The sequence below is a fragment of the Canis lupus genome, chromosome 10, assembly GCF_048164855.1.
Source record: "Canis lupus baileyi chromosome 10, mCanLup2.hap1, whole genome shotgun sequence".
Taxonomy (NCBI): domain Eukaryota; kingdom Metazoa; phylum Chordata; class Mammalia; order Carnivora; family Canidae; genus Canis; species Canis lupus.
Window position 1 is genome coordinate 39,081,061 of NC_132847.1, and position 18,249 is coordinate 39,099,309.

The 18,249-nt window shown below is 38.1% G+C and overlaps 1 protein-coding gene across 2 annotated transcripts in view; it reads left to right on the forward strand.

The window, feature by feature from the left end:
• Positions 1–18,249, forward strand: part of SH3GL2 (SH3 domain containing GRB2 like 2, endophilin A1) — a 212,809-nt gene that overhangs the window by 183,274 nt on the left and 11,286 nt on the right. For both annotated transcript variants that reach the window (XM_072841473.1, XM_072841472.1), the window contains exons 4-6: positions 14,927–15,070; positions 15,933–16,066; positions 17,867–18,025. In XM_072841473.1, the coding sequence (XP_072697574.1) occupies positions 14,927–15,070; positions 15,933–16,066; positions 17,867–18,025 (437 nt within the window). The remainder of the gene's footprint in view (positions 1–14,926; positions 15,071–15,932; positions 16,067–17,866; positions 18,026–18,249) is intronic.

The following is an 18,249-nucleotide window of genomic DNA, read 5'->3' on the forward strand; positions in this document are numbered from 1 at the left end:
GACCCTAGACTAGAAACTTATTTCCCTTAAGTCAATATTACAGCTCCTTCAGGTTTAATCCACAGACATAGGGGTCATGGGACAGAGAGAGAGAAGGTAAGAATATAGAATTTTCTGAACTCCGCTTGTGCCTCCCTTTCCTCTCTTACCAACTCTGTTCCTTTTACCTAGATGGGGTTGTCTTGTCCTTGGGCTTAGTGTCATATGAGAAACATTAGATTTTATGTCTAAATCCATAAACTCTAAAAACTTTCATCTTGTCCATGATAATCTGGGAAAGCTATGTTCATTTAATTACAGTATAACTCTTGGTTAACCTGTGTTCCATATAACAAAGAATTTATCATGTTGGTGATAGGAAATACTCAGTATTTCCTCAAATGCCAAGCACATGCCAGATACTTTAAAAATATAATTTCTAACCTCATAATAACCTAGCAAGGTAGCTTTGATTTTCTCCATTTTATAGAAGAGGAATTTTTTTTCAGTTATGTGTCACATTTATTCTAATGCAATATTCAAAGCCCCGGGGATATATCCATAAATGAAGCAGACCAAGACCTTGACCTCATCGAGCCTCTAGTCTAGTCAGAAGAGATTGGCAGAGAGTAAATATCCAGTGTCACATGGTGGCGACAAGCACATAGGACTGTCTCCTGTTTTGAGTGATATAGGAACCCATGAAAGAGTTTTGAGGAGAAGAGTGACCCAATCTGACTTACACTGAAAGGGATTCATATACAGAATAGATTATAGGGGGCAATAGTGAAAGCAGGGAGACCAGTATGAGCCTATTTTAAGAGCCCAAGTGAGAGGTGATGCGGTCTCTGACCAGAATGACAAGTGCTCTGATTCTGGATATGTTTTGAATGCAGGGCTGACAGACTTTACTGGCAGATTAGATGTGAGGTTTGGGACAAAGAGAGACATCAAAGAGGACTATAAGGTTTGGGGCCTGACCAAGTAGAAGAATGGGTGGAATTGGATTCACTAATATAGGGAATACTGTAGAGTTTAGCTTGAGCATGTTAAACTTGAAATGTGTAAACATCTTCATAGAGTTAAGTAGATACTAGAATATATGAGCCTGTAACACAGTGGAAAGGTCTGGGCTGGAGAGAGAAATTCAAGAATCATAAGCTTCCTAACTCAGCTGATTGTCCAGTCCAATAAGAGGTGGGACTCCATTGCCCAAGTGTGCTTGTTTTTATCTTCAGAGTACCCTTAGGGGGACATGTTTTATGGTCTCACCTCCTAGATATTCTAAGTCAAGTAAGACAAAGGTGGAGTCCTCAAATCTGTTTTTTAAATGTTTTCTTTTAAGACACATAGATCAATGGAATAGAACAGACAGCCCAGGAATAAACCCATACATATATATTCAATTAATCTATGACAAAGGAGGCAACAATATTCAATGAAAGAAAGGAAGATGGTGTCTTCAACAAATGGTGCTGGGAAAATGGGACAGATAATTGCAAAAGAATGAAACTGGACCACTTTCTTTTTTTTTTCTTTTTTTAAAGATCTTAGTAATTTATTTGTGAGAGAAACAGAGAGAGGGAGAGACACAGGCAGAGGGAGAAGCAGGCTCCATGCAGGGAGCCTGACATGGGACTCGATCCCAGGACTCCAGGATCACGCCCTGGGCTGAAGGCGGCGCTAAACTGCTGAACCCCCGGGCTGCCCTGGACCACTTTCTTACATCATGCACAAAAATAAACTAAAAATGGATTAAAGACCTAAGACATAAAACTGGAAGAAAACATAGGCAGTAATTTATTTGACATTGGCCATGGAAACATTTTCCTAGATAGGTCTCCTTGGGCAAAGAAAAAAAAAAGCAAAGTTAAACTATCAGGATGACAGCAAAATAAAAACTTTTGCAGCGCAATAGAAACCATCAGCAAAACAGTAAGGCAGCCTACTTAATGAGACAAGAAATTTACAAATGATAATCTAAAAAAGAGTTAATATCCAAAATATATACTACTCAACACCAAAGAAACAAATAATCCAATAAAAAATGGGCAGAGGACCTGAATACACATTTTTCCAGAGAAGATATACAGATGATCAACATACACACAAAAAGATGTTCAACATTAGTAATCATCAGGGAAATGCAAAGCAAAACCACAGTGAGATATCACCCTACACCTGTCAGAATGGCTAATATAAAAAAGACAAGAAATAACCACTTTGTTGGTGAGGATGTGGAGAAATAGAAATCCTTGTTCACAGTTGGTAAGGAATGCAAATTGGTGCAGCCACTGTGGAAAACAGTTTGAGGATACCTCAAAAAATCCGAAAGAGAATTACCATATGGGCATCAACCTAGAGCAAACAGAAACACTAATTGAAAAAGATATATGTAGCCCTATGTTTATTGCAGCATTATTTACAATAGCCAAATTATGCAAGAAATTCATGTGTCTGTCAATAGAAGAGTAGATAAAGAAGTGGTATACACACACATACATACAATGGAATATTAATAAAAAAAAAAGAGAGATTGTCATTGGCAACAACATGGGATAGACCTCGAGGGTATAATGCTAAGTGAAGTAAGTCAGAGAAAGACAAGTACCATGTAATTCAATCATACGTGAAATTTAAGAAACAAAACAAATGAACAAACAAAGGAAAAAGACAAAAAACAGACTCAGCGAACAGCCTGGTGGTTTCCAGAGGGGAGGTGGGTGGAGAGGTGGGTTAAATAGGTGAAGAGGATTAAGAGTGTATTTACCAGGATGATCCCTGAGTAATGTATAGAATTGTTGAATCATACAGAATGCTTGAAATTAATATAGCACTGCATGTTAATTATACTTCAATAAAAAAAGGAACTGACTTAAGGAACTTTGGAAAATATGGTTTTGATTGGGAATGTAAAACCAAAGATGAATAAAAAAATGTGCAAAACAAAAACCCAAACCAACCAAATAAAAAGTTTTTAAAGTAATTTTGATATATACCAGATTGACAGCCACTGGTTAAAGCAGTTTTATTTATTTATTTTTAGAGATTTATTTATTTAATTTAGAGTGAGAGAGAGAGGGAGACTATGTGCACACGAGCAAGTGCAGGGAGGGGTAGAGGGGGAGGGAGAAAGAATCTCAAGCAGACTCCACACTGAGCATGGAGACTGACATGGAGCTCCACACAGAGCTCAGTCTCAGAACCCTGGAGATCACAACCTGAGCTGAAACCAAGAGTCAGACACTTAACCAACTGCACCACACAGGGGCCTCTGGTAAAGGCCTTTAGAAGAGGATTTTTTTTTTCTTTTAGCCTGTGGAGGCATGGGGGTTTCCACCTGCAGCTTTTACTCCTAGAAGATAATTTGGCGGAGTTGGAAAGAGAATGGGCTTTGGAATTGCTCAGACCTGAATCTGAATCCTGCATTTGTTTTGTAGTAACTTGGAACTTGAACAGATTTTTCAGTTCCCTGAGCCTCTACAATCCTCAATTTATGAATTTATCCCATTCTTCTCCACAGCCAGACCATGGGGTGGTTGTTGTGAAGATTAAGTTTAAATTGTTTATGAAAAGCTTCTGCTTTATAGTCTACACTAATTAAAGGCTAATTCCCACTTCCCAAATATAAAACCACTGGAAGAAAAGGAAAACTTAGGCAGAATTTGTTTCATCTTGATTTAGGGAAAAATGTTCTTCCCCTTCATACTGTTAACTAATGGCTTAGCTTTCAAGATTCCAAATGTTATCTACCAAACAAGCTACCTCTCTTTACTAATTTGAGTTCAAGACCCATCTGTTTAGTGCAGCCTTGTGGATATGCTGTTAGACTTTGTATTTGTGGAAATTGAAGCACTGCAATATTTCCTCTCCAATATCTCCTCTTCCTCCTGTGTTCTTTGATAGGTGTCTTCACTTACCCAAGTGTTCAGTCTAGAAACTGCAGGGCTTCTCAATCTTGGCTGCATGTTACAATCACCTAGGTGACTTTCAGAACTATCAATGACCAGACCCCATACCAATTACATCAGAAACATGGGAGTATGACAAGGGTTTCAGTGTTTCCTTCCTGAACTATAATATAGAAATTGAACATGAAAAGAAGTACAGTGTTCAGAATGTAAGTGTGTAGTAATGAGTTGCTACAAACTGACAGTCCTATGTAAAGGTACCTAGTTCAAGAAACTGAACATTACTGATATTCCAGAAAGCCCCGTTCCAGAAACAAACTGCCTTGACTTCTAACACCATGCAGTTTTGTTTGTTTTAGAACTTTAAATAGAATCATAGATCATGTACTCTTTTGATCTCACTTCTTTTTCTCTGCTTTGTGTTTGTTGTTGAATGCAGGGGTCAGTTCCTCCATTCTCATTGCTGCATAGCATTCCCTTGAGAGAATATGGCAGGATTTGTCTATTTCCTCATGGATACATATTTAGGTAACATTTTCTGGCTATTTGAAATAGCCCATTTTGTACACATCTTTTACACATGTACATACTCCTGGTGGATATATGCCTACAAGTGGAATTGCTGGGGAACAGATGTTCAGCTTTGGTAAACACTGCCCAGTTGTTTTCTGAAATGTTCTATCAATTTGCTCTACCACCAGCAGTATTTGAGAGTTCAGATAGTTCTATACTCTCTGAACACTTGTATTTTCTGGATTTCTTTTTCTTCTTTAACCATTCTTATGGGTAGGTTTCAATGCAATTTTGTTTGCACTGCCAAAATTACAAATGAAATTAGCCCCTTTCAAATGCTTATTAGATATTTGGATATCTTCTTTTGTGAAGTGTCTGAATCTCTTGCCCATTTTTTAAAGTGGGTTATCGTTGTCATTATGGTTTATGGGAAGTTTTTAAAATATATATTCTGGATATACATTCTACTTTAAATCACTTTGTTGGTTTCCTTTTAACACTTTCTAATGATTTCCTTGGAAAGAAAGAACAATTTTAACATAGTTCAATTTATAATACTTTCCTTTATTGATAAGTGCTTTAAGAAATCTTTGCATACTCTACGGGTCATGAGTATCTTCTCCTGTACCATTCATTTTCTAAAAGTTGGAGTGTATTTCCTTCCATAGTTAGATATGCAATCCACCTGGAATTGATTTTTAGGTATAGTGTGAGGTAGAGTCAGTGTTTTTCCTTATGGAATCTGGTTGACCCAGTATCAATTTTGGAAGAATCAATAGGTTCTAAAGCTCCCCAGATAATTCCAACATAGCCAAACATTGCCCTAACATCCCAGCTGCCTCTCTTTGTCCTCACATTTAGTCAGTCACCTGCTACCATCAAAGAAGTCTAAAATTCATCTCTTTTTCTCTCTTCTTTTTTCTTAGGACTCATTCACTACATTATTCTCATAATTAGTCTCCCTACCTCTAGTGTCTTCCCACTTTGGGAAAGACCCCTTTCCATTTCCTACTTTTCCTAATAGATGTTAAGATCTTTCTCCCAAGCCAAACCTGATTTAATCTGAAACAAAGCCCTTTTAAAGGTCTGTATCTGAAATAACTAATATCTAAAAAACCTTTAACAGGAGACATTGTCTACAAAATAAAATCCAGGCACCTTAACATAAAACTAAGTGCCCTTCACCATCTGGCTCCAACTTTGTGGTCTCTTCACCTAAGCCACAGACTTTTTGAAGTTTCCAGATACACCAGACATTTTCATGTGCATTTGCTGTGGTCTCAAGGGGGCTAGAATGACCTTTCCTACCCTGCCTGTACAGCTTACTTTTTTGGGAAACCTAGCTCAGGTATCACTCATTTCATGAGCCTTCCTGGCCTTACTATTCTAGATGGAATTCACTGCTTTTCACTGTGATGTGAATACATTAGGATCTTACTCACAGCATGGCCCCCATCTGCCTCATGTCACAGTGAGTGGAGTGCTCTCTGACTCTCTAAATAGACAAGAAGCTCATTGAGAGCAGAGGCTGCACCTTGCTTCTCTTAGTGTCTCCCTAGCATAGTCTCTTTCACCTAGTGGGTGCTTAATAAATACCCACTGTTATTGTTATGTTCGTTCGTTTTATCACAAAGGCCTTTAAAAGCAGATTTTTGGCAAATACTAATTCAATCAGGCAGTGCAAATCCAGAATTTTTCTATATTAGGGAATACATAATTGTTTCTGGTATAACCTATTTATTGACTTTTACTAAATTAACCTTTTGTATCCCCTTTAGCTAGGTCTTACTTTTTAGCTTAGGAACTAGGAACGCTCTTTGTCAGGAAAAAGAGAGCCCATATTCTGATCCTGGGGATTGTGTGATCAGTTTCTTGTCATTTTCATATAAATCGGTTTTTCATGACAAAATTTTGAGATGAATTACTACCCAAGAGTCAGCATTAGTAAGAGAAAAACTAAAGTAGCATTCCACCCTTATGCACTTGAAGAAATGGAATCAAGAGAAATGAAAAGCCTTGGTAGCCTCAGAAATCTTAAAATCTAGTCTGTGTAAGGGGAACACCAGCCAGATTGCCATCAGCATGACTCGCTCTCCCAAATCATCCTGTCAGATCACAGTTAGCATGTAATTAGATCTTATCAGCAGGCTCTAGCTCCATTTCAGAGCACACTAGGAGGTTGTGGTGCCTTTGAATAGGGAAGTCTTTTCCTAAGGATTAGAACAAATAACATATGCAAAAGAATGGAATTAAAAAAATAAAATGTTTAAATAGAGACATTTGCCCCACAGTTAAAAATTAAGCATGTGCTGTATGCTTGGCCATATGCTAGAATTCAGTAGGACTTGCATCAGGAAACAGTCATGCAGAAAAGAGAAAATATCATGAGATATGATCAATGTATATACAGGGCACAGTAGAGTCATAAAATGAGGGAAGGGATCACTTATACTAGGAGGCAGTACAGGTAAAGGGTGACTGAGAAAGACTGTTAAAAAAAAAGAGTGGGGGGTGTTATGTTAGGTAAGTGGACAGAGAGAAGGAAGGCCATTCCAAGAAGAGGAACATTCCATTTTAGTAACTTGAAGAAACTGTCAGAAGTTTCCTATGTCTGAAGGCCAGGGTATGCTTTCTTTGAGATCAGAGTTTTCTATCTAATAAGAATCACCTTAAATATAGGAACTTGGAAGAGTTTTAAGGATCTCTAGTTGTCTCCATGTTTTCCAACTTTTTGTGGATGAACCTGAGACTCAGAGAGGTTAGATAATTCATAACATAAGTACTAGCAAACCTCTGGGCATATCTGGTGCTCATAGAAATAGCTGACATTTATTGAAAGTTTATCCTGTACCAGCATTGTGACATACATTATGTTATTTAATCCTTACATCAACCTAACCCAATGAGCAGGGACGTACCATTTTACAGATGAGGACGCTGAGAGCCAAAATTGCCCAGCATGAAATAGAGCCAGGATTTGTACTCAGAAAGTCTCCAAAGTCTTTGTCTTAATCCTCTGTTAAACTAGCTCTCCTTTCTATTCTTTCCAAAATTAGCAGCTAACTCCTACCTAGTTACTCTCTTACGTCTGATTCTAAAAACACAGTTTTGCAGAATTGAAATATTTACAGCCAGTTTTATTGGCTTGTTTCCAGGGTTCTGTCCAGGAGAGATCATGATTTTTTGAGTTGAGATATGAGACCATAATGGATCGTATCATTCAGGGTTCAATCAGGGAAGTAAAGTCATTGTGAATATCATGGAATAAGAGATTTATTATAGGAGTTTAGAGCATGTACAGTTATGGGAAGATCTGGGTAAATAAAGGCCAAAAGAGTGGAGTTGAAGGACCAGAGAAAGGTCACTGACCAGCCCTGACTCAGGTGAACGAACTTAGAAAGGAATCTGAAAGGTGGGCAGGTAGAGCTGCTGAAGTAGAGCTGCAAAAGCTATGGAAGGCAATAGAAGGTTGTTGGCCCTACAAATGGAACCCATTAGTAGCTCTGCATTAGTTTGTTACCTCCTCTATACAGTGACAGCCTCCAGAATGTTATGATTACTGCTTCCCCTTCCCCTCCCAAGTCTTGCACAACCTCACATTCTACTAATTCTAAGTGTGAAACATGGGGGGAAGGGATTCTGGGAAATGTAGTTCCCCATACAATCAAGCAGTCTGTAGAGCACTCCAGCACTCATGCTCAGAAGAAGGAAACATGGAAGGGGGAATAAAAGAAAGGAGTACTTTCCCCTTCTCCAGTGCCTGCTGTGTGTCTGTCTGTATTACTCATTTGCTGTTTATCATTGAATATAAATAACAGCTTTATGAATGCTTATTTTTCAGGATCATGCAGCCAGCAAGATTTTGAGCCTGGATTTTTTACCTATTTTGTCTGAGCCAAAGCCAATGTTTATTTTAATGTACTGTGCTGATTTCTGTGAAAGATAAGACTTAAAGGCTTTCTTATTTATTTGGATTAAAAATTTAAAAATTTAAAAACAAAGACTTAGAAGTAGTGAATTTTCTGAGTTTTCCCAGTGGTTATCACAGGAGGCCAAAAAAACCCAGCCTTTTTATGGAGCACAAAACAATGGGACCCCTTTTTTGGGAAACAGCCTTTTATGGTCATCCTAATTTTACTTCTTGCTGTTTAAAGTTGACTAAATATATTTGCTTCCAGAAATCAACTGGGTATGGATTCATCAAGACCTTTTCTTTGATGGCTTTCTGATGGCATTTTACTTCTTAACCTGTATAAACTTTTCTTTTCCTGTCCAGTTCTCCTTAAACCAATTAACAAATAAAACTTTTTGGTTGAAAGATCCTTGAGGTTAGAACAGTGCCCAGATTGTTAAGATACCATGAGTATTACTAATCCAGTTCAGCCACTAAATTAGATGTCCTAAGTGAGAAGGAAGTGGGAAGTATTTTAAATTTAGGTTTTTTATAAGGGAAGTAATACTTGTATATATTATACACAATCAAAGAATTTTACAAAGCTTTTTACAAAACAAACAAACAAACAAAAAACACAACAGTGCCCTTGGAGTTGCATTCTTTCCCCCATTTCCCGGAACAACATTTTCAAGATGCTTTTGCCTCTTTCTTTGATTTTTCTTCTGATCTTGAAATAACATGCTTATATTGCTCCCTGCTTGGTTTTCCAGTTTTAAGTGTTTTCTATTTGATTTCCAATTTGGAAGATGAGAATTGTTTGCTCTTTTCTAATCTTCCCATTTTCTCACATCCTTTCCTTCCCTCATTACCAATATGTTTATGGCATAATTTCTGTTAGATTAATATTCAGCATATATGTTTTATGCTCTTGTAGACTTGTACAGAGCTGAGACATACAGAATGATATGATTATATTTCCTTTCTTGTACAACATTTTTGTTTTTCCTGGAGTTAATAATTTTTTAATTTTTCATTTTCTTCACTTTTTGTGTACCATTCACTAATTCTTCCCAAACCTTCTGCCATGCACATGAATTTTCTCTCATTACATTGAAACATGTCAGGTATTTATTGTCTTTGAGATATCTCTATACTGCATTCTAGATTGGTTATTGTCTTAGTTTGAGTTCCCCCAGAAGGAATCCATGAGGCAAGGATTTGAGCACAAGTGGTTGATTTGGGAAGTGATTCCAGGAAACCTCAAGGGAAGTAGGTTAGAGGGGAAACCAATGAGGAGAGAATTATAAAGCAAGGTATATTGGTGGATAACTCTACCCTGATCTCATGGGGGATTATGCTGAACTTATAGCTCCCTTGTCGTCGTGGCTTCTTGTGCTAAATGTACCTGGTTATGATGTGTAATATCAGCTACAGTTGCCCTCAGAGTATGATAATACAATGACGATCTTGAGATCTCTTTTTGTCATCATTTTTATGTCTTTTGTTACATTGGACGCTTTTTTTTTTAGATCCTATACTTGTCCCTTTTCTTGATTTACACCTTCATTTTGGTGGAATGCCCCTTTAGTTTAGGAAGAAAAATCATCAGAAACCTTCCCTGTGTGTTTGAAAATGTCATTATTCTATCTTCATGCTTCATTTAATAATTTGAATATAGAATTATATATTATTTTCTCTAAGAAATTTGGAGTCATTGAACAAGTGTTTTCTGAGGAAATTTCTCATGTTGTTCATGATATTCTTATGTTCAGTGACCTTCTAATCCTTGATATTTGTGTATAACCTGTTTTTTCCTCTCTGAAAGATTTTAGGAACTTCTCTTTGTTCCCAGTGAAATTTCATAGTAATGGTCCTCCATGTGGACCTGTTTATCCATTGTACTGGGCATTGAGTGGATCCTTTCATTTTGGAAATGCACATTCATCAGTTCTGAGAAATTTTCTTCAACTTCTAAAAAGAATTTCTTCCTCTTCTATGTGTTTTCTTTTTGGAACTTTTCATTATATTCAGCCACCAGATCTCCTGTACTAATCTTGATTTTATGCTTGCTTTCTGATTTTCTACCTCTTTTTAAAACTCTATCCAACTTTTGGGGGCCTCTGCCTCAATTTTATGCTTCTAATGGCCTTCTAATTTTAAATTTTACTTAAATTCATATATCAAATTAACTTATACTTTAATTTCTAAGAGTTATTCTTTTTTTGATTTCATGTACAAAGTGTCTTAGACACATGAGAACATTAATGATAGTTTTTTTTCCCCTCCTTGAACTGTTTGTTTCCTAAAATGCCTAGTTTTGGCTTTGTCATGTTATAAGCCTTTTTCAAAATCTAGTGACAGTCTCTTTTTCCACTTAAGTGTAGGGCAGTAAAACTGTGTGGGGGTTAGTGGAGGCTTATAAACTGTAATGCATTCTTTCTAGAGCGATCAGCCTGGAGTTGTTGTATTCGGTGCTTATAGCTATCAGTGCCTGTAGGTCTCTTCTGGATTGATTGTATTCCCCAAAAAAGAATCTTCTAGTCCCCTACCTTCTGGGGACTGGGGCAGCTAACCTAGCTGCCACTTCTCTGGGGGACAAGTAGGGGAAGTGGGTGCAAGAATCTCACAGTTCACTATGTGGGCTGGCCCTAATGGCCTGTTTTTAATATGGAATCCCACCTTAAGCAGGGTGGGTTATCTACTCTTCTCTCCTAAAAAATCTTTTCTTTTCAACAAAAGAAGTTTTCTAGTTCCCATTCTTTGTTATGCTTCAAAAGACTAATGGGCACATGAGCCAGAGAACATGAGCAGATTCTACTTAGGGAAACCATTGCCATGATATTCTACTAGTTTTCAAGATAATCTGTTCGTTCATTTATTCTTCCTTCATTGGACATGTGCTAAAATCCATTGTGTGTACAACTTTATGCTAACCCTGTTTGGGATATGCACAGATCAGTATGCCAGGGCCCTGCTCTCCTGGTCCAGGGGAGGGGTTGCTATGGGCACAACTTGAGTTAGGATAGCAAAGCTGGAACAGTAAAGGGAGGGGTGTAGCCTGAGAGACTATCAAAATTTCTGAGAAAAGTAAAGCTGTAGAAAGGAAAAGAAGATAGTTTGAAGGAGAAGAGACCAAATTATATGAATTCTAATGTCTAAAATATCTATTTTACAGGCTTATTCTGTTTCTTAAAATACAGCTTTAAAAAAATCATTTAAAAACAATTCCATTACACTTTAAGATGATGAATTCAGAGGTCTGATGATTGTTTTCAAGAGCACAGAAGTTTTACTAAGATTCTCAATCAATATTTAATGAGTTTGTGAATGAATTTAAAAGCCAGCCTCTTCATTATATAAAGAATAATATGTGGATTAATAGACGTTTTAGATTATTTGAAGAAATAGATAAACTAATAGGTATGGTTTTCTTGCCCCTTCTCATGAAAATGTAGAATATATCCAAGATGTTCTCAAATAATTAGTTGAAGAATAAAGCTTTCTATAATTAACCAGCATTGAAAATGATGGCAGTGAAAGTCAGCCACAGTATAGTAAGCCATTCCAATTACTTCTGGTAATTACTTACCACAAGATGACTTTTAATAGAATCAAGATATAAGCACAGATCAATACCAACTTCTGTAAAAAGAAGTAAGTCTTTAGAGTGTAAAATAGCCAAAACAAGATTGAAAGGGGTTAACCACCATGTGTGTTTTCAGTACTCTGTATTTCTGTGGTGTCTAGTTAACTTCTTTCCTTCTATTCCTTCTGTAATTATTACTGCTTCAGGTTTGCTTAATTCACTTTTATTTGTGCCTTTCTTAGTTCTTTTCTGTGCTCCCCCAGAACCTTGCGCAAATTAGCTATCATTGCATTTATGTTTGTTGCCACTGTCTATTTATCTGATATTTCACTATACTATGAGCACACTGAGAAAGGGACTGTGTATTTCTTGGATCTCTGATAGGTATTATTTTAGAAAAGGCTTTGAAAATATGCTCTCATAATATTCCCTCAAAAATATGTGACCATGTGGCCTTTTCAATATTTGAGGTTTAACATGTATTATATATACTTTTCTCTAAAAAGCAGAGTAAAGAAAATGTGAATTATATATGTTTCTTCAGTTACCACCAGGCTTTGCATATACTGTTAGCCCAGAGAACTGCTACTCACTATGTGATTCTGAGCTTGAAGACATTTACCTCCAGAACTCTCCTTTGCAATGCCCCGTGCCCACAGACTGGGATGGGCTATACCTTCTGTAACTTGCTATATATAATCCCCCAGCATAGCTCTGAGTTTATCTACTTCACTCTGCTTTTAAAATAGTTGCCACCCTTAGTTCACTGTGAACATCCTGAAGGCAGCACCATAGCTGCCTTGTTCATTATATCTCTGGAGCAGGGCTGGAAGGGGTCCTCTCATGATAACTTTCCTCATCTCCAGTTTCAATCTTGGAAACCCAAATTTAAATAAAGGTCTGTTTGTGATGTTTGGAAATGTTAAATTACTGTGTTGTACATCTGAAACTGATATAACACTGTATGTTAACTAACTGACCTAAATTAAAAACACACAAAACAGGGATACCTGGGTGGCTCAGTGGTTGAGTGTCTTTGGCCCAGGGCATGATAATGGAGTCCCAGGATTAAGTCCCACATTGGACTCCCTGCATGGAGCCTGCTTCTCTCTCTGCCTGTGTATCTGCCTCTCTCTCTCTCCCTCTCTCTCTCTCTCGTCTCTCATGAATAAATAAATAAAATCTTTAAGAAACAACAAGAAAAACCCCACACAAAACAAAATATAAAGAGTATTTTAAGCCCCCAAATCCCACCTTGCCTCAGCTCAATCGATAGCTGCTGTGTTTATTTTACCCTAGCATATATCTGGGGTTTTATTTTCTAGAGATGTCACTGCACTGAAGGATACCAGGCATATACCCTAGCCCTAACCCTAATCCTCCCCTTAACCCCAATCCTAAAATTGAGGTTACCTAACCCCTAGCCCCTAACCTAACTCGTAACACTAACCCTCTGCAGGATACCAGGCACATGTCCTCACCCTGGCCCTAACTCTAACTCTAGATAAGAGGAAAAAGAAAAATGAAGGGGTGTGTGTGTATATATATGCAATAGAATATTATTGAGCCATAAAAAAGAATGAAATCTTACCATTTGCAGTGACGTGTATGAAGCTAGAGTATTATGCAAAGCAAAATAAGTCAGAGAAAGACAAATACCACGTGATTTCACTCCTATGTGGAATTTAAGAAACAAAACAAATGAGCAAAGTGGGGGAAATAAGAAACAGATTCTTAACTATAGAGAACTGATGGTTACCGGAGGGGCAGGGATTAGGAGGGTGGAGGGATGGGTGAAGTAGGTATTGGGGATTAAGGAGGACACTTCTGATGAGCACCAGGTATTACAGGAAACAGTTGAATCACTATATTGTATACTTGAAACTAATATAACACTAGTTAACTAACTGGAATTTAAAACTTAAAAAAAAAAAAGCCTATTTGAAACAAATGTTCAAGATTAAAATATCAGCCACTGGATGCTGGAACTGCCTTTGGCTGTGATTCTGTCAGGGTTTCCATGCCGGTGGGGTCCTGGGCACAGCCCTAGCTGATGTACAATACCAACCCTAATAATGAACCGGAGGAAACCTAGTATCTGAGCACCAAGAAGATCTCCTTCATGGTGTTAGAAAAACCTTTCTTCCATTAAAACTAAAATTGCTTTCTAGACATCTCCTTTTTAAAAAACAAATGGAGACGCCTGAGTGGCTCAGCGATTGAGCATCTGCCTTTGGCTCAGGGTGTGATCCTAGAGTCCTTGGATCGAGTCCCACATCATGGTTCCTGGGTGTAGCCTGCTTCTCCCTCTGCCTGTGTCTCTGCCTCTCTCTCTCTCTCTCTCTCTGTCTCTCATGAATAAATAAATCTTTTTTTAAAAAATAAATAGAAAACAAATGCAAAAAAGAAATTGAAGTGCTGTCTCTGTGGTGATAAAATTAATTCTCAGAAGCCATTATGTGCTAAGAAGTGACTAAGCCTTTTTAATGAACACAGTATTTCTGTTCTTCGGGGGTCTGTTTACCATCAGAATCTCAGTTGAGCAGTGATTTTGATAATAGGAGTGCAAGTGAAACTTGCCATAGGGCTCACATTGCAAGAATTAACAAGTTCCACTTCTGTCCATAGAATTCCTAGAATTGATATATAAAACTGGAATCCTAAGACGTGGAGAATATGTAATGCAGTAGTTCTCCAAATGCTTTCCACAGAGGTAATGCTAGGGCCACTGCACTAAAGAGAGAACCAAAAAGGTACACAGGAAGATGGGGAAGAGCACGGGAAGGTGGGATCTCCTGCCAGGGGAGCTTTGCCTTTTCTCTTAATTCCTCATAAGATATTGAGAGAAAGGGCACGTTTAGTGATTTTAAGAGACCAACCTCCACATTCTATAGCTGAAGACATCGAAGCTAGGAAGGTGAAGATGTAATTATCTCTTCCTGAGCTGGTTTATGAACTGGTTAGAACCCGACTCTCCATCTAGCTCTGTCTCTACTGTCTTGCATTGCCTGCTGTGAAAGTGTTCACTCTCTTTGCCTCCAGCTTCCAGAGCTAAACTCAGCATGATCAACACCATGTCGAAAATCCGCGGCCAGGAGAAAGGACCAGGCTATCCGCAGGCAGAAGCACTGTTGGCAGAGGCCATGCTCAAGTTCGGAAGAGAGCTTGGAGATGATTGCAACTTTGGTAATGAGTGCTTTCTCACACTTCAGTTCTTTCATTTGTCCATAGAGATTTCATGCCAGTGAGACACTCCACAGGAGATTACTCAAACTGTTTTATATTTTGATTCTCAATTTTATTGTTTTAGATACATGGGCCAAAAATTTATCTTCAGAGTCATTTCATCATTTTTAGTGTGATTTGTCATAGGAGTTTTGTTTCTTTTCTTTTCCCCTGATGCAATACCAGTCTTTACGGTAGCCGGTGGACATTTCCAGATGCCTGGAAACTTACTGTGCAGTGTGTCTGGCCTAATTAAGTGTTGGGGCAGAGGGAACAGTCAGGGTGATGTGACGCCCTGTCCCATGAGCTTTCTCTTAGATCTCTGCCTTTGTGTGTATGATCCCCAGTTCTCCTGCCTCCAGTGCATTCCTTCAGTCCTCTCTCTGACACTCAGTCACTATACTAAAGACCTTTGTTTTTACTCCTTCGTGATGAGAGGTCTCAGATAATGACCACCCTTCCTGTTTGAATACTGGTATTTGCTTCTACAAATGCATTGGCCTTAAACACATTTCCTATTAGGGAAAGCGAGTACTGGCAAGGGAGGGCAGGGAGCTTCCCCAATTGCCTTTTAAAGGAAAAGCAAAAATTTATGTTCAGTTGCTTAATAAGGGATACCATCCCCCTGGTAGTTATACTATATGAACTGTCTTCAGTGGAAAATACACTGTTTTCTGGAAGGCATTCTATATCACCTGTCCTCTTGGCTGTTCTTCACAAGACCAGCAGTAGTCCCCGGATTCTCACTTGTGGTGGCCCTAGAACTACAAATACATTTCACCTTTGTGCTTTAACATGCAAGAGACTCATTCTTCCCTTTCAGGCCCAGCACTTGGTGAGGTGGGGGAGGCCATGCGAGAGCTCTCAGAGGTGAAAGACTCTCTGGACATGGAAGTGAAGCAGAACTTCATTGACCCCCTTCAGAACCTTCATGACAAAGATTTGAGAGAGATTCAGGTATTTGCACTGGTCCTTTGGGAAGTCAGCGGTTTGTACAGATGGAGGTGCCATTTTTCCCTCAGAAAATATTTTCTTAAGCTTATCTTGTGCAATGAGGTTTGAATTGCAAAACAACCAACAAGATAAATTGAGAGAAACCAGAAATGCAATACTTTTGCCCCACTATTATGACTGTGCCTCTTATGAATATTATTACATTTGACTTCTCTACATTCAGTTTCAGACTATCAAGCTTTTTTTTCTTCATAAAAATAGTATCTTTCCCTGATACTGTGCAATTTTATTAATTATGGCTTTCAGGGCTGATTTCACCCTCTGAAATGCTAGCTGTTTCAGTTGTTAGCTTAGGTAAATAGTTATACTATCACTCTATAAACATATGTTTTCATATTTTTATAATAATTGTTAGGACTGAATAAGAATAACCAACTATTCTTTTTCTAAAACATGTAGAGCTGTTCCAAATAAAGTTCATCTGGCTTTATCTCCAACTAGGTGTGTAATGTTTTCTCATTCATTCCTTCAACAAGATCTCCTAGAGATCCCCTAGATCTCTTTATTCTAGCATGAGTCTCCACCCTATCCCTTGCTCAAGATTGAAGTAGTAAGTGACAGACTCACTGTAAATCTGCAATATTAACCCTGGCTTGAATACTCTACCCTACAGCTGACTGCAAATTCAGATGTGTTACAAGACTATCCCATCCATGGAACAAACATTTAACTTGGGTCAAGACATGGATAGGAGGCAGAGTGTACAGTGAGACGGAAGGTCTAGGATATTTTTCTTCCTCTTTTCCTTTTCATTTCTTCACCACTCCCAACTCTGTTTTCATTTCTTTCCATACACACCCAAGATTGGGGAAATCTAGTGTTTCCTCCCATTCGTTAGTAATGGAATACTGCAGCCCTTAGTAATAAGATAATTTGTAGCTTTGGGAAACTACTTTCCTGCTTTGTGGCTAGAGGTTTTGGACAGAGAGGCTGTGTGGCCAGGCAGTGAGGAGGATACAAGAGGGACTGAAGACCACTGTGGGGTATTAGATCCTGTATAAATGTCCCTTCTGAGTTCCACTTTTCCAAGTTCCATCATCTACCCACTGAGAGACTCAATCTTTTCAGTGATTCCCTGAAAGCTGCATTAGTCAATAAGGGTAAGTGTTAAGATAGAGATTCCTAGACCCTGGCCCTGGACATTTCAGTACAGGTGATCAGTAATCCGTATTTCTGATAAGCAACTTAGGTAATTCTCACAGACTAGTTTCCTCAAAAATAATACTTTGCAGTGTTAGTGTCTAGGACTCAAAAAGCAAGAATGCCAGTCTTTCCCACCTCTTTTTAAGGAAAGAATTTTCCCCCTACCTTCTCCTGAGACATCATTTCTCTTGAAGATGGGAATTTGTGGGTTCTCTGTAGCAGTATTTTCCAAACGTGGGTAGCCATATGCACACATTCCCAGCTTCTGTCACGGGATGGAAAGACATGTTCTAGTTTGTGTTTGGCCCAGCAAGGGTAGAAAATAAAGGGCACTGGTAATTCCCACAATTTCTTTCTTGCTTTTATTTTTTTTTTGGGGGGGGGGGTTGCTTTTAATTATTTTTAAAGATGCTTCTCCACATTTAGTCTTTGGAAGCATTTGCCTCACTGATGCAGGTTTATTTATTTTCTGGTGATGTGATATTTTAGAACTTAGCCTGTCTTATTTTGGAAGCTAATAGGCATGCTGGAAAAGTGAGCTATAAATAAGCCTCTTCCATGAACCCTTTTAAAGCATATTCCTGCCCTTGACTTTTTTAGCATCATCTAAAGAAATTGGAGGGTCGACGCCTGGACTTTGATTATAAGAAGAAACGACAAGGCAAGATTCCAGATGAAGAGCTCCGTCAGGCTCTGGAGAAATTTGATGAATCTAAAGAAATTGCTGAGTCAAGCATGTTCAATCTCTTGGAGATGGATGTGAGTGACTTCTGTGGTTTCAAATTTAATCTTGCCATTTGAGGCTCAAGATTATATTAAAGGATTATGTAATTTAAAATGTTTATATCTTATTGTGAGAACTTTGGTAGATAGCTATTTCTTTAAAATAAAATTAAATTCTAAAGTAGATCAAGAAGTGGTATGTTTTTTTCCCCTGTGTTTCCATGGTTTGATTTAATTAAATATTTCTCTACTAATGATCT